The 15256-nt window shown below is 42.9% G+C and overlaps 1 protein-coding gene across 9 annotated transcripts in view; it reads right to left on the bottom strand.

The window, feature by feature from the left end:
* Positions 1 to 15256, bottom strand: part of gusb (glucuronidase, beta) — a 46488-nt gene that overhangs the window by 29254 nt on the left and 1978 nt on the right. For 6 of the 9 annotated variants that reach the window (XM_069910832.1, XM_069910831.1, XM_069910836.1 and 3 more), the window contains exons 1-2: positions 12393 to 12613; positions 1016 to 1204 (exon numbers count right to left, since the gene is read on the bottom strand). In XM_069910832.1, the coding sequence (XP_069766933.1) occupies positions 1016 to 1204; positions 12393 to 12578 (375 nt within the window). In that variant the 5' untranslated portion in view covers positions 12579 to 12613. Of the gene's footprint in view, positions 1 to 1015; positions 1205 to 12392; positions 12614 to 13138; positions 13193 to 15020; positions 15161 to 15256 lie in introns of those variants that run through there. The other 3 variants (XM_069910837.1, XM_069910839.1, XM_069910838.1) reach the window with 3 other exon arrangements.

Genomic DNA, 15256 nt, shown 5'->3' with positions numbered 1-15256 from the left:
ACCACCTTAAGTAAGCCCTTACTAATCACAGAGCACAGGGATTACTTAAAGTGGTATGTAAGTAGAAAGAAAAAGTTTGAAAACCACTGATTTAGAAGAATGAGGGGTGATCATATTCAAAAAGAATATTCTGAGAGAATATGCTGCTACAAGCACCATTATCTGGATGACAGATGTAAGTGGCACCTTATCACCTGCCATTTGGAAATCCAATATATAGCACATCAACCCTCTCAAATAAATTATTTTTTAAAAAATCAATGAAGTTATTTGGATACAATTTGTCTTTAAAAAATCGATGTGGAATTTCTCTAATCATTACAAAACTTGTCCAAGAGTCACCTAACTGTCCCCAATTATTGTTTCTAGATTTTTCCACCACCAAAGCTAAATGAGTGATTTGTAATTACTGAGTTTATCTTCATATTATTTTCAAATAAAACAATAATATTTGCGATTTTCTAGGTAATGACCAAGATCCCTGCAATCCCTTCAGAAACCTATAATGTACTCATCATGAAAAAATGATTATCCACTTTAACCCTTTGGACTCAGTGTCCCAGTTTTCCAGGACTGGTTTTATACCCAACCACCAGCTAGTTCATTCTGGTGCTTGTACAGTAGTTTACCCATTGACCCAGTCTGGAGTATATATTATAAAAGGTTAAAAATGGCAGATATCAAAGAGTTAAGCTATCTGCACCATCAATCTGTGGTCTAATTTGTGTATCAGGTGTACTGAATTTTAAAATCACTGAGCTCAAGACTTTGCAAAGCTAAATTTTTCAAACAGAAATTTGTATTGTTAGAATTGGACCTTTTTAAGGGACGAAGTATACACCAATATTGTGTTTCAATAAACTTCAAAACATCTGTAACAATAATGGTCATTTATCATCCACTCAAAGTCTATTTTTTTTTTTTTTTTTTTACACATTAAATCAAATTCTAATTCTTAATTAAGCTAGTGATAAAGTTTTATCAAACAAACATTATTTGAATCAGGAATACTTACAACAACAGAGTAGTAATTGGCGCTACCAACATAGAGTACCACTCTCTTCCCAGCATCTGATGAAGTCCAACATCTGGGAACCCAAACCTCTTTTTCATACCACACCCAGCCAGTGAAATCCCTCAACTTGGGATCTTGTGTGATGTCATTGAAACTTGCTGGAACAGGCATGTCGATCACTGGTCCTGTCTAAAAGGAAAAGTCATTTATGATGGGACGCTCTGCAAACCAACAGGGCAAGTTCAAATATCTGATAGATTTCAAAAAGCTCTTCAGATGCAACGAAGCTAGAATTATCAGTTTTGTTCCATATGAATATTTATTCGATACAATATGCTTTTCAGGGTGAAGGGTAGTAGTTTCTAACCTGCTAATGTACATGTTACCAGAGGCACATATTGCAACATTTCCATATTAATCCCTCTAGTAAGACAGGTTCCACAAATTTATAAAATAGTACAATATCTAGCCTGATAATCCAGTGAGTGCTAAAGGATTGATAAAACATCCAAAGTCCCATCTTTCAAATGAAATGAGACCCTCCATAAAGGTCACAGAATTTTGTATACAGCATTGAGTGCATCTTCCAACCAACTTGTCCTTGCCAACCAAGTTGGCATTCGCACCAGTCACCATTTCACCCATATCCTTCTAAACCCTTCCTATTCAAATATCTGATGATCAAAACCATTCTTTGGGTTCCTCTGCAACTCATTCCAGATGCCCCTCAGTCTCCTACACTCAAGGCAATAAAGACCCAGCCTCTTTCACTCAATCGTGGTAAATCTCTTCAGAATTCTTCTGACTTAATGTCATCTTTCCTATAGCTGAGCAACAAAAAATAGGCACAGTACTCGATGTGTGATCTCACCAATGACTTGCATAACTGCATCATGGTGTCCCAACATTACTCAATCTCATCAAATGCCTTCTTACCCACCCTGTTCACCTGTCACCAGGTGAACTTTCAAGGAATTATGCATCAGTATTCCAAGGTGCTTCTGTTCTACAACCCTCTCCGGAACTTCATCATTCACAGTGCAAGGCCTGCCCTGATATGACTCACTTCCCCTCACTTGCCAGAGTTCATTTCCATTTGCCATTCCTTGGCTCACCTTCCCATCTTGTCTAGAACCTGTTGTCCTCACTATCCACTTTCTCACTAGTTTTGATACCTGCAAATTTACAAACCCTTTTAATTACTATGTCACCCATATCAATATAGATGACAAATAGCAGCGAACTTGGCACAGACCCCATGGCCCATCAGTGGTCACAGGCCTCCAATCAGAGAAGTAACCCTCCACCTTCCAAGCCAGTTTTCAATCCAATGGGCCCGCCCACCTTGGATGTCAAGTGATCTCACCTTCCAAACTAGGCAAAAGCCTTGTTCAAGCGGCACAGTTGGCATAGCAGTTAGTGTAACACCTTTACAGTGCCAGCATTCAGGACTGTGGTTCAAATCCCACACGGTCAGTAAGGAGTTTGTACAGTCTCTCCGGGTTTTCCCCAGGGACTCCAGTTTCCTTCCACAGTTTGAAACTTAACGGGGATGTAGGTTAATTGGGTGCAAGTTAGGTGGCATGGACCTGTGGGCCACATGGCCTGTTATCATGCTGCATTTAAATTTAAAGTCCACATAATCCAAAATCAACTACCCTGACCTCATCAGCCCTCTTCCTCTCCTATGCAAAAATCTCTGATTCGCCGATTTCCCATGCACAAAGTCATGCTGACCCTCCCTAATCAGTCCCTGCGTATCCAAATGCTGGGAGATCCTGCCCCTCAGAATTCCCTCCAACGTCTTTCCCACTGCTGACATCAGGCTCATCGGCCTATAGTTCCTTACCTTCTGTGATTCTTAAATTACAATACAATATTAGCCACCCTCCAGTTTTCCAGAACTTCATCTATGGCAAAAGATGATAGAATATTTCCACCCAAAAATAGACTTTATTCACAATAAATTATGTACCAAAAAATGTTCACTCTTTTCGCACCCACAGAGTCAAATCTTATCTATACATTCCCATCGATGTACAATGTAAATATATTCTCTATATACCCAATCACCACCCCTTTTGCACCTTGCTGCTTCTCCCACCTCTGGACTGTGGTCCTTCCCCACAGCACCCTCACGTTGTTCCACCAAGCTTCAGTCTGTACTCCTGCAGCTTGGAAGATGCCAGTCAGCAGCATTCTCAGACCATCTCCACTTACTGAAAGACCAATAGGTTTCAGGCAGACCAAAGTGCGTCTTTTACCGAGTTGGTCTTCCAGCAGTTTTGGATGTCTGACTCTATGCGTGTCCCTGGGAACAGTCCTTAGTTCAGAGAGTCCACCATCAGACTACTGTTGGGGATGAACAGTGACAAAACCCCCTGCATCCTTCTCCACATACTCTTTGTGAATGTGCATGCAGCAATGGGGTGGCCGACTGTCTCCATGCCACCACCATCGTCTCGAGGACAATGTGCATGGTCAGTGATGTTCTGGTTGACTCAGAGGGTTCCTCTCACTGGCAGCCAGGCCAAGTCCTGGTGCTTGTTCATGAGCCCTAATGACGAGGAGGCTTTCTACCAGGTGACCTGGATGGTCTATTCAGGGAACAACCCACCAGGTCCATCAAGTCCTCGTCTCTCAGTTTCTGCAGGACATTCTATGGTGAATCACTCCTTGTGATCAAAGATGTTGGTTTGGAAAAACTTTCCCACGAAGGATAGGTGGTGTGGAAAAATCCAGCTGACTAGGACATTCCGTGGCAACGGGGCCAGGCCCATCCTGAGCAAAACCTGGGACAGGAAGAGGCTCAGCATATAGGGGTAACATCCCGTGATGCCATAGGATGAGCACGTGAGGATCTGATTTCCTTGGTAAATTAGTTAAAAAAGTGCTATTTAAGAAATGTTTTTAAACTAATTCTTCTTTGTTCTTCTTTGGCTTGGCTTCACGGACGAAGATTTATGGAAGGGGTAAATGTCCACGTCTAATTAATACTTAAAAAAAACTAAGTACTCCTACTTTACAATAAAAATGTCTCCAAGAAGAGAATAGCTTCAGCCTCACCTGGAGCCCAACTAGAAGAAAGGATGAGAAGAGATTCAAGGCCTACCTCAATGATGAAGCAGGGAGTGAGTGATCTCTTTGAAGGGCCCTCCACCAGCATCTCCACCCACAACTACAGAGATGGCATCAGAGGAGAACCTGGGACTGAACTGCACATGCGCGAGAAGAACAGCAAAGCACAAGACATTATTGGGAGTAGGGCCACAAGTCATGGAGAAGTCGGAGACCTCCACTTCAGCGCCAGACAACGAGGAGCCGAGCTCCAGAGGAGGAACTGAAAGCAAAAATGAAGAAGAACGACAGGAAAAGGAAGTAATTAAAGGAGTTAAAACCATTTCACAAAGTAAAAGATTTAGCTACAGCAATAATGCATCAGTTTAAAGTAATGAAAGTGGAAATAAAGAAGAAACAAAGGGATTGAAGGCAGAAATGAATGCAGAAATAAAGGGGAAACTAACAGAGTGTTAGAGGTTGTGAATAAAATGAAGAAGAAATTAGATAAAATGGTTGAGAATATAATGAGGGTACAGGACAAAAAGCACCATGTTGAGGACAGGGTGTCAATTGTGGAAAATACAACTACTGGTTTAATCACGCTGAATCAAAAGCTTTTAGAAAAAGTGGATGTATTGGAAAACTTCAGCAGAAGGAATAATATTAAAATAGTGGGCATTCCTGAAGAGAAAGAGGGTCCAGATTCAATTTTTTTTCTTTCAATAATGGATCCCTAAAGTTTTGGGAGAGCAAAACTTTGAAGATCCAATTCAAATTGAAAATGCTCATAGGGCTCTGAGAGCAAAACCACTTCCAAACCAGAATCCACGTTCTATATTAATCAATTTTTTTTAAAAATCAAGATAGAGAGAAGGTTCCAAGTCTTCCTGTGAGAGGGACAAGGGACAGAAATAGAATTTTATGTAATCCTGATTTGAGTGAAGTTTTATTAAAGAGAAGGAAAGAGTTCAAGCCAGCTAAGAAAGCTCTTTTCGATGAAGACTACAAATTTGTGCTACGCTACCCTGCGACTTAAGATTTTCATACCAGGAGACCAAAATAAATTCTTTACTAGTTCTGTTCAAGCAGAAAAATTTGTCTGGGGTCTCCCTAGAATTCAGTCCCAAGAAGATACTTCATCTCTGCTGAAGTAAGTTATTTTCTTTAACCTGCTTCATTATTATTCAGAAAGTTGGTAAAGATGAAAGAAATTAGAATAAGAATTATTCTTTTTTTCTTCTTTCTTTTTGATATCTGGGAAGTTATTTTAGTTGAAGATCTTCTTCTTTCTTCTTTGGCTTGGCTTCGCGGACGAAGATTTATGGAGGGGGTAAAAAGTCCACGTCAGCTGCAGGCTCGTTTGTGGCTGACCAGTCCGATGCGGGACAGGCAGACACGGTTGCAGCGGCTGCAGGGGAAAAATGGTTGGTTGGGGTTGGGTGTTGGGTTTTTCCTCCTTTGCCTTTTGTCAGTGAGGTGGGCTCTGTGGTCTTCTTCAAAGGAGGCTGCTGCCCGCCAAACTGTGAGGCGCCAAGATGCACGGTTTGAGGCGTTATCAGCCCACTGGCGGTGGTCAATGTGGCAGGCACCAAGAGATTTCTTTAGGCAGTCCTTGTACCTTTTCTTTGGTGCACCTCTGTCACGGTGGCCAGTGGAGAGCTCGCCATATAATACGATCTTGGGAAGGCGATGGTCCTCCATTCTGGAGACGTGACCCATCCAGCGCAGCTGGATCTTCAGCAGCGTGGACTCGATGCTGTCGACCTCTGCCATCTCGAGTACCTCGACGTTAGTTGAAGATAACTATACAGTAAATGTACCGAGGGAGTTGGGAGGAGATGGAGGTGCTGATTGTTATGGGATTGTGTGATTTTTGACCTTGGTCGCAGCCATAAAACGGAGGTAGTGTTGTACATTATTTAAACAATACTTAGAGGGAGGGTTTTGTTTAGATGTGTGCAATTATAAATTTTTTGAGTGTTTATCTGTTTTCTTCTTTCTTCTATTTGGATTGCTGGAGGAGATGCGTACTGACATAGGATATCAAATAATGGAATTAGGAGTTTTGCGGTGGGAGGTAACAGAAGCAACTCAAAAGGGATTGATTATAGTTTACCAAGATGAGTAAGGTAATGAAATTTGTAAATTTTAATGTTAATGGGTCAAACAGATATATAAAAAGGAAGAGGGTGTTAATACATTAATGGGAGTCGATGTGGCTTTTCTCCAAGAAACACATTTAATTGAAAAACAACTCTTGAAATTAAAAAGGGGCTGGGTTAGATATGTAGTGTCTTCTTTGTTTAATTTTAAGGCAAGAGGTGTGGTAATATTGATAAAAGGCAATCTTCCAATTAAAATTCAAAATGTTGTAGGGAGGTATGTAATGGTACATTGTGATGTATATTTTGAATGGTGGACTTTTTAAAATTTATATGCTCCAAATATTGATGTTGAGAAATTTATTCAAGAAGCATTTCTTAATTTAGCAGAGGCACATGGAAATATTTTAATAGGAGATTTCAATTTCTGTTTAGATCCATTGTTTGATAGCAAGTAGCAATGAGAACAGCAGCAGCAAAAGCTACTTTGGTATTAATGAGAGACTTGAATTTAATAGATGCATGGAGGAGGATTCATCCTAGAGAGAGAGATTATTCATTTTATTCGAGTAGGCATGATTCTTTTTCTAGAATTGATTTATTTTTAAATTTCAGCACAAATGCAAACAAGGATTCTTGAAGCTGATTATAAAGCAAGGATCTTATCTGATCATTCGCCTTTATTAATAACGATTGAAATCCTGACTAGGATAAAACGATTTATATTGAAAAGACTTTTGTGAGTTTGTTAGAACACAAATTTGGACATTTTGTGATATAAATTTGAACTCTGTAAATGATAAATTTATTATATGGGTTGCTTTGAAAGTGTATTTAAGAGGTCAAATTATGTTTTACTTCTAAATTTAAAAAGGAGTATATGAGAAAGATTGATCAGTTAGAAAGAGAAATAATATTTTGGAAAAGGATATTCAAAATCAGGATGCTGAAGATAAACAGGAAATGAATTAATTAAAAAAACTTCAATCACATTACAAATTTACAGAACAGAGAAAGCAATTACAAAACAAAGATATGAATTAGATGAAAGTTCACAAGGTACTTTCTGGGAAATTAAAAACAGCAGGTTTCAAAAACAAATTAATGCAATTAAAAAGGACACTAATTTTATTATAAGCCTCAAGAAATAAATTAATCCTCTAAGAATTTTTATTTGAAATGGTATAGCTCAGAATCTTTAAAAGACAAAAATAAAATAGATATTTATTACAGATAGCTTTGCCTATATTAGGGTTTGAGGAGCACATTAAAGTGCTCCCTTTACTCAGTAAGAGGTGAGGGAGGCTAAGAGTTCATTACAGAGTAATAAATCTCCACGAGAGAATGGATTCCCACCCTAACTGTATAAAAAAATTAAAGATTTATTAATTCCTATCTTTATGGAAGTATTAGATCAGGCTTCAGAAATCCATATGCTCCCAGAATTATTTTCGACAGCAATAATTACAGTGATACCTAAAGAAAGATAGAGACCCTTTAAATCCTTCATCATATTGACCTATTTCATTATTAAATGTAGATAAGATTGTTGAAAAATTTTTGGCAAAAGAATGATTAAGTTACCTAAATTAATAAATATGGATCAGACAGATTTTGTAAAAAAAAAAGACAGTCAGCTGAAAATGTGGCCGATTACTTAGTGTAATTCATTTAGGGCAAAAAAAAGAAATTTAAGTGTTGCAGTGGCTCTAGGTGGAGAAAAAATGTTTGATGGACTGGAATAGGACTCTTTGTTTATGGTGTTAGATAAATTTGGATTCAGATCAATATTTGAAAACTGGATTAGGGCATTTTTAGGGAATTATATAATAATCCTAAAGCTAAAGTAGTGACTAATGGACAAGTATCTGCACATTTTGAGTTGGTGAGGACAAGTAGACAAGGATGTCCCTTATCCCAAGCGTTGTCTATTTTAGCTTTAGAACCATTTGCAGAAGCAATTCAGAGTATTTTGAAAATTAAGGGTTTTATGGTTGATCAAGAAGAGCATAAAATTAGTTTATTTGCAGATGACTTTTTAGTATATTTGATTGAACCTGACACTTCTTTACAAAAACAATGTTAAATTGGAAAAATATGGAAAAATTTCAGGTTATAAAATAAATTGGGATAAAAATGAAATGATGCCATTAGCGGAAGGAGACTATAGTCAATGCCAAAGGGATACCCAGTTAAAAAGGCCAAGAGATGGTACTAAATATTTAGAAATTTGTACAGATTAATCGTTACTCTGAAGAATTTATATAAATTGAGTTAAAAAGGTTGAGGGAAATTTTTTAAAATGGATCAATTTACCTACAACTTTAGTGGGCAGAGTTAATTGTATTCCAAGAATACAACATCTTTTTCAAGTACTACCTATTTTAATATCAAAAATATTTTTTCAAGAATTTAACAAATATGTAAGGAAATTCCTCTGGAAAGGTAAAATGTCAAGAGTTTCTACAGAAAAGTTAACATGGAACGATGAATTGAGAAGCTTACAGCTTCCTAATTTCAAAAACCACCATCGAGCGGCACAAATGAAATTTCTTACTTTTTTTGAAAGAGAAGATAAACCAGCATGGGATAAAATAGAACTGATTAAAAGCAGAAGAATTCATATACAAATGGGTTGTAAAATGCACCATTGTTGAAGCACCTGATTATTAACTGGAATAAAATAAATGATGAAATTGGTGCAAGGACGTACATTTCCCAAAATATCTTTTATTCAAAATTCTCTTATACCTTTTTCAAAAGATAATCAAGTTTTAGGTCCTTGGTTTTATGTGGATTATAAATGTTGAAGATTTATTATGAAAGGGGTCAATTAATGACATTTGAACAATTGAGAAATAAATATGGAATAACCCAAAATACTTTTTTTTTTAATTACAAGTAGGAACTCCTAAACATAAATCTAAACAGAGATGGGTATTAGATTTGAATATTGCAATTGATTAGCAAAGATGGGCAGATCTTTTCAGAGGTTGTATGACTATTAATGCAAGGTATAAATTAGTTCAGTACAATTTTTTTTACATCAGTTATAACAAAAATTGAATAGAATGAAATCAGACTTATCAGATTTAGGTGTGGTGAGAATGTAGGAATTTTTTTTTGCATTTTTCCTTTTTGGGTGAATTTAGGGAACTTTCTGGAACAAGTTACAGGTACTGTATTTCCGCAAAATCCAGATTTATTTTTATTAGGAAATATTGAAGGAACAAGACCTAAACTAAAACTGCCAATATACCAATTAGAATTTGTTGAAGTTGTATTAGCAGTGAGAGGCAAGGAAATGTGGCAGTTACTTGGAAATCAGGTCCACATTTGGGTATGGCACAATGGAATGCAGAAGTTCAAAGTTGCTTTCCTTTGGAAAGCAAATTACATAATTTGAGAAATAAATATGCTGCATTTTTACAAATTGGGCACCCGTATACTCAATTATTCGGTTTAAATTTGTAATGCTTCATGTGCCTCTGGACCTGCAAAAGAACTCTGTTTAAACATGTGTTAGATGGCATCCCTCTTCTTTTATTGTACATAACTATATTGTATCTTTTATATTAATTATTTTGAGGGAAGGTGGTTTTGGGGGATCACATATGCAGTTTCTAGCCTGTTTTTGCAATTTGTATTATTATATTAATCTTTGACAACTACATTCAAAAACCAACAGTATACATAGCGGAACTTGATGCCCTCATTCTTTGGTTCGACCCACAGCCTGAAGAAGCAACGCACGAAGGTGTTCATCAAGATGACGGCTACGTTCGCCAGATGAGCTGGAAAACCACCCTGGTGACCACCAGGGTGGAGGTGCAGGGGATGGGCCACACCTGCATCATGTACAGTGGTCCTGAAAGCACCTCTCACCTGATGACCAGGTTCTTCCCTGTTACTGAGAGGGAGCGCTGTGCCCACAGATGCGATTTCTGGTGGACCTTGGTGATCCACTCCGAACAATTCTTCTTGTATGCTTCGGCCCCCTACAAACCAGAACCCCAACACTTTCAGGTAATCAGTTCTGAATGAATGGTGGATCGATTTACCTTGGCACCCAATGCTGAATCACACTGGCCATAGACACTGATCAATCTACAGACCAATCCTGTGTATGAACAAAAGACAGCGACGTCATCTGTGTACAACGAGGCCTTGACCTCAGTGACTGCTAGATGTAACAAATATTACTGCAACAACCTCCACAATTTCTACCATAGCTACCAACAAAGGAAAACACAGTCAGGAACTAGTGACTCGTCCATCTAACACGAGTCAAGGCCGCCAGCACCCTCCCCCTAGTCATTTACATACGGGTCATAACTTGTCTGCTTCAATTTGTGTCTTCCATGATCTTTTCCACAGTAAAGATTGATCAGAAATATTCCTCCAAAACCTCACCCATTTTCTGTGCCTCCACACAAAAATAATGCTAATTTTTAAGGGGACCAATGGACCCCACCTTGCATACCTATAGAATTTTTCCTTTCTCACTGCCTGGCAAATCTATCTTGGTTTCCTTCCTTCTCAAATACAAGTTAAAAATTATAGCAGGGTGATATAAAATCAATATATTCCCACTGTCAAAAATCACAACATTTTATTTGATCACTGTTATCATTGACCATGAAACATTACTATGAACAAGTTTCCCTAATGTTTCCTATATTCCATCAACTCCACTTCTGAATCACTTTCTTGGTAGCAAAATGTTTTGCAATCTCTCCAGATGCTCCATAAAATTTATCGTTACTTTTCTGCATTACACAATTTCATGGGGTTACTGTTAGAAGGCTTACAGGACACAGTGACACTATCATTTTAAGAAGAAAAAAAAAACCAAAATTCAGGAAGAATTCATTTCAGTTACCATTCTTGTCTCACCCACAGGACGGGAGGGGTGCTTGTGTTTAGCAATACCAGAGGAAGGGGTGGGCAATGGGGAGAGAGGGAAATAAACTAGGGACACCAGAGGAGGGCAATGGGAAAGAATCTACGGGCGCTTGAGGAAGGGGGTGGGCGAGGGGAAAAAGGAAAGAATCTACAGGTAACTGAGGAGGGGGTGGCTGAGGACAAAAGGGATCTATGGGCTCCTGAGGAGGGGGGGTGGGCGATGGGAAAAGGGAAAGAATCTACAGGTACCTGAGGAGGGGGTGGGCGAGGACAAAAGGGGTCTATGGGCACCTGAGGAGGGGGTGAGTGATGGGAAAAGGGGTCTATGGACACCTGAGGAGGGGGGAGGGTGATGGGAAAAGGGGTCTAAGGGCACCTGAGGAGGGGGGTGGGCGATGGGAAAAAGGGGTCTATGGGCTCCTGAGGAGGGAGGGTGGGCGATGGGAGAAGGGATCTATGAGCACCTGAGGAGGGGGTGGGTGATGGGAAAAGGGGTCTATGGGCTCCTGAGGGGGGGGGTGGGCGATGGGAAAAGGGAAAGAATCTACGGGCACCTGAGGAGGGGGTGGGTGATGGGAAAAGGGATCTATGGGCTCCTGAGGAGGGGGGGGGGTGGACGATGGGACAAGGAGTCTATGGACACCTGAGGAGGGGGGGTGGGCGATGGGACAAGGGGTCTATGGGCACCTGAGGAGGGGGGTGGGCGATGGGAAAAAGGGGTCTATGGGCTCCTGAGGGGGGGGGGTGGGCGATGGGAAAAGGGAAAGAATCTACGGGCACCTGAGGAGGGGGTGGGTGATGGGAAAAGGGATCTATGGGCTCCTGAGGAGGGGGGGGTGGACGATGGGACAAGGAGTCTATGGACACCTGAGGAGGGGGGTGGGCGATGGGAAAAGGGATCTATGGGCTCCTGAGGAGGGGGGGTGGGCGATGGGACAAGGGGTCTATGGGCACCTGAGGAGGGGGGTGGGCGATGGGAAAAAGGGGTCTATGGGCTCCTGAGGAGGGAGGGTGGGCGATGGGAGAAGGGATCTATGGGCTCCTGAGGAGGGGGGGTGGGCGATGGGACAAGGGGTCTATGGGCACCTGAGGAGGGGGGGTGGGCGATGGGACAAGGGGTCTATGGGCTCCTGAGGAGGGGGGTGGGTGGGCGATGGGAAGAAACTGGTGAGAAGAGGTGGGGTGGTACCCCAATCAGGCACACACCCTAGAACCACAGTAAACCCCATCCCCCCATCTAAGTCAGCCACCCGCTGAGATCCTCCAGCGCATCCCCCACCACACCCCCCCTACTCCATCCCTCCTCCTACCTCCCTCATCGGTCGCTGGTACCACTTCTCCTCGAAGCCCTGCCTCCTGCCGGAGGACCGGTCCGCCCGGAAGCTCCACAGCCCGCTCAGCTCCTTCAGCTCGCGGGTCGGGGTCTCCCGGGGGCTCAGGGCGCGCGTGGAGCCGAGCACGGCGAGGAGCAGCGCTAAACCCGGGGCCGCCGCCATCACCTCGGCGGGCGGCGCGAGTCTCGTGACCCGGCCGCTCACGTGACCCGCCTCCCCCTTCCAGCGCGGTGCCGGAGCTGCTCTCCCACTTTGAATCTGGGGGAAGGGAGCAGCAGCTCGGGTGTTGCACGGGGGCGGGTGGGGGGGGGTTTACGCTGCTCCCATACGCCTGCAATATTTTGCATTTAACAGGCAGCGCGAATTGCTTTGGATTCGACGCCGCAAGTTGGTCCCTTTCCCTGCTTCGAACCATCAGCTTTGCCCCCCCCCCACCCTCCTTCTGCAGGGCAGAGGCTCTCCCGGGTCACCGTCCCGGATTGCTGCTGCTCGACTTCAGATTTATTGCCGGGGTTGTTTGCCCTCCCTAGTCGAAGTTGAGGGGCACCTCAAAACTTTTGGGTGGGGCCAGGGAGAGCGAGCTGCGCAGGCGGTCCACCTCGCCCCCTCGCCCCGGCCGACCAGTCGAGACGGCCGGAGGCAGGTCAGGATGGCGCTCCGCAGCGCCTTCCCGCCCGTCCATCCAGCCATGGTTTCGTCCGCCGAATACGGGCTCCACTCACCAGGTAGTGATGCGATAGGAGAAGGGAATCTATGGGCATCTGAGGAGGGGGTGTGGGATGCGCTGTTAGCCAGAATCAGACACACACAAGGTAAAGACTGTACAACAGGCTTTAATCCACAAAGACTTCCACAGAGCCAGACTGGCTGTGGCTGCAGCAACTCCGAGTGAGGCCTCGGGTGGCTGGCACAGGCTTATAAACCCAGAGGGTGATTGACACCTGACTGGGTGGGGCTTGATCCCTTCAGGCCGACTGATTGGCTGCCGGCCAGATGTTGTCCTGTCCCCTTACACTCCTGCAGGTACAGAGGTTGCCCCCTGCAGTAGGCCGCTGGTGGACCACCACAGGGTGGGCAAGGGGAAAAGGGATCTATGGGCTCCTGAGGAGGGGAGGGGGGGTGGGAGAGGGGAAAAGGGAATCCTCCTCCACCTTTGCAGCCCTTGGGAGAGGTCTCCTCTTCCGCCGTTGGGACGATCACCTCGTGGTCTCGTAATGACACCACCCCCTCCCCCTTGTTTCCGCCTGCTGGCCTACAAGTGGGAGATTTAGGAGGCAAGTGAGGTCCCAGTGATGCCCCATCCCCACCTTAGGCGCAGCTATCAGCACCAAAGGTACTCCCTCTCCTCAGACATACATGGCTTAACATGAACACCGAGATCCTTTTTCCTGCCGGCAAGGCAGAATTACTACTTCTTCGGTAGCGCAAAAAAAATACACGCGTAGATAAATAAGGAAATGTAAACAAACTGTGCAATGCAGAGAGAGAGAGAGGGGCAAAAAAAAATCAATAAAGTGCAAAAGTAAGAGTCCTTAAATGGAATTTGTCCTTGAGGAGTCTGGTGGTGGAGGGGGAGCAGCTGTTCCTGAACCTGGGGTGCGAGGCTTGTGGCACCTACACCTCTTTCCTGATGGCAGCAGCGAGAACAGGGTGTGTGCTGGGTGGTGTGGGTCTGTGATGATTACTGCTGCTCTAAGACAGCAGCACTCCCTGTAGATCAGTGTTTCTCAACCTTTTTCTTTCCACTCACACACCACTTGAAGTAATCCCTATGCCATTGGTGGTCTGTGATTAGTTAAGGGATGGCTTAAGGTGGTACATGAGTGGGGAGGGAAGGATGAGAAAGATTGCTCTAGACTCGATTATTACTGAAATATCTCACATGAGAAAAATTGTCATTAGCCCATTTCCTTTGGGATTATGAAACTGTGCACATAACGAGTCAATTAGATATGATTAAAACAGTGGTTTTCAAACTTTTTCTTCCACCCACAGACCACCTTAAGTAATCCCTTACTAATCAAAGAGCGCCGATTGTGTAAGGAATATTTTAAGAGGTAAGTGAGTGGAAAGAAAAAGGTTGAGAACCACTGCTGTAGATGTTCTCAATGGTGGGGAGGGTTTTCATGGCCCAAACATTCCCAGGAGTGAGTGGCTGCATTGCCCTTCTGCAAAGAGGGTTTGACCATATCCTTGAATCCACCTGGTTATCTCTTCCCACCTGGTGTTGTGACCAGCCCAACGTGATAAAGTGTCACCAGGACCTCAATGTCGTGGGTGTTGGCCTAAGAAACGGTGCTGACATTGGTTTGCTCCTCCTTGCAGCAACTGGAGGACGTTAACAAGATAGCACTGGGGGCAAAAAAACACAGGAACTCAGCAGGTCTCGCAGCATCCATTGGAAGCAAAGATGTCTAACTGACGTTTTGAGCTCGAGTCCTTCTTCAAGTTACGAGTAAAAAGCAGGGAAGCACCTGAATTAAAAGGCTTGGAAGAAGAGGCAGAGGGTGGAGCATAGACCAACAACAAGAGGTGTTAATTGGTGAGTGCCTTGAAATTTGTACTCTTGGTATCCCAGGTCTTCACTGAAACCTTGATCCTCACCTGACCTGAAATCTTGATCTTTTCCTCAGTTGCTCCAAGGCTGTGCTGGCACTTTGAAGGTGAGGCTGAGTTTCATCATCCATGGCTGCCTTCCTGAGATGTGAGAAGCGGTCTGTATATTCCAGGGATGATGGATTATACTGCAAAGTGAAAGAAGGCAGTAATAAGAAACAAAACCCAGTTTAAATGGGGTACATTATCAATTGACAGGAGACACAAGACTGCAGATGCTGGAA

The sequence above is a fragment of the Narcine bancroftii genome, chromosome 14 (genome assembly GCF_036971445.1).
Source record: "Narcine bancroftii isolate sNarBan1 chromosome 14, sNarBan1.hap1, whole genome shotgun sequence".
NCBI classification, from domain to species: Eukaryota; Metazoa; Chordata; class Chondrichthyes; order Torpediniformes; family Narcinidae; genus Narcine; species Narcine bancroftii.
This window is presented reverse-complemented; position numbering and strand designations above follow the sequence as displayed.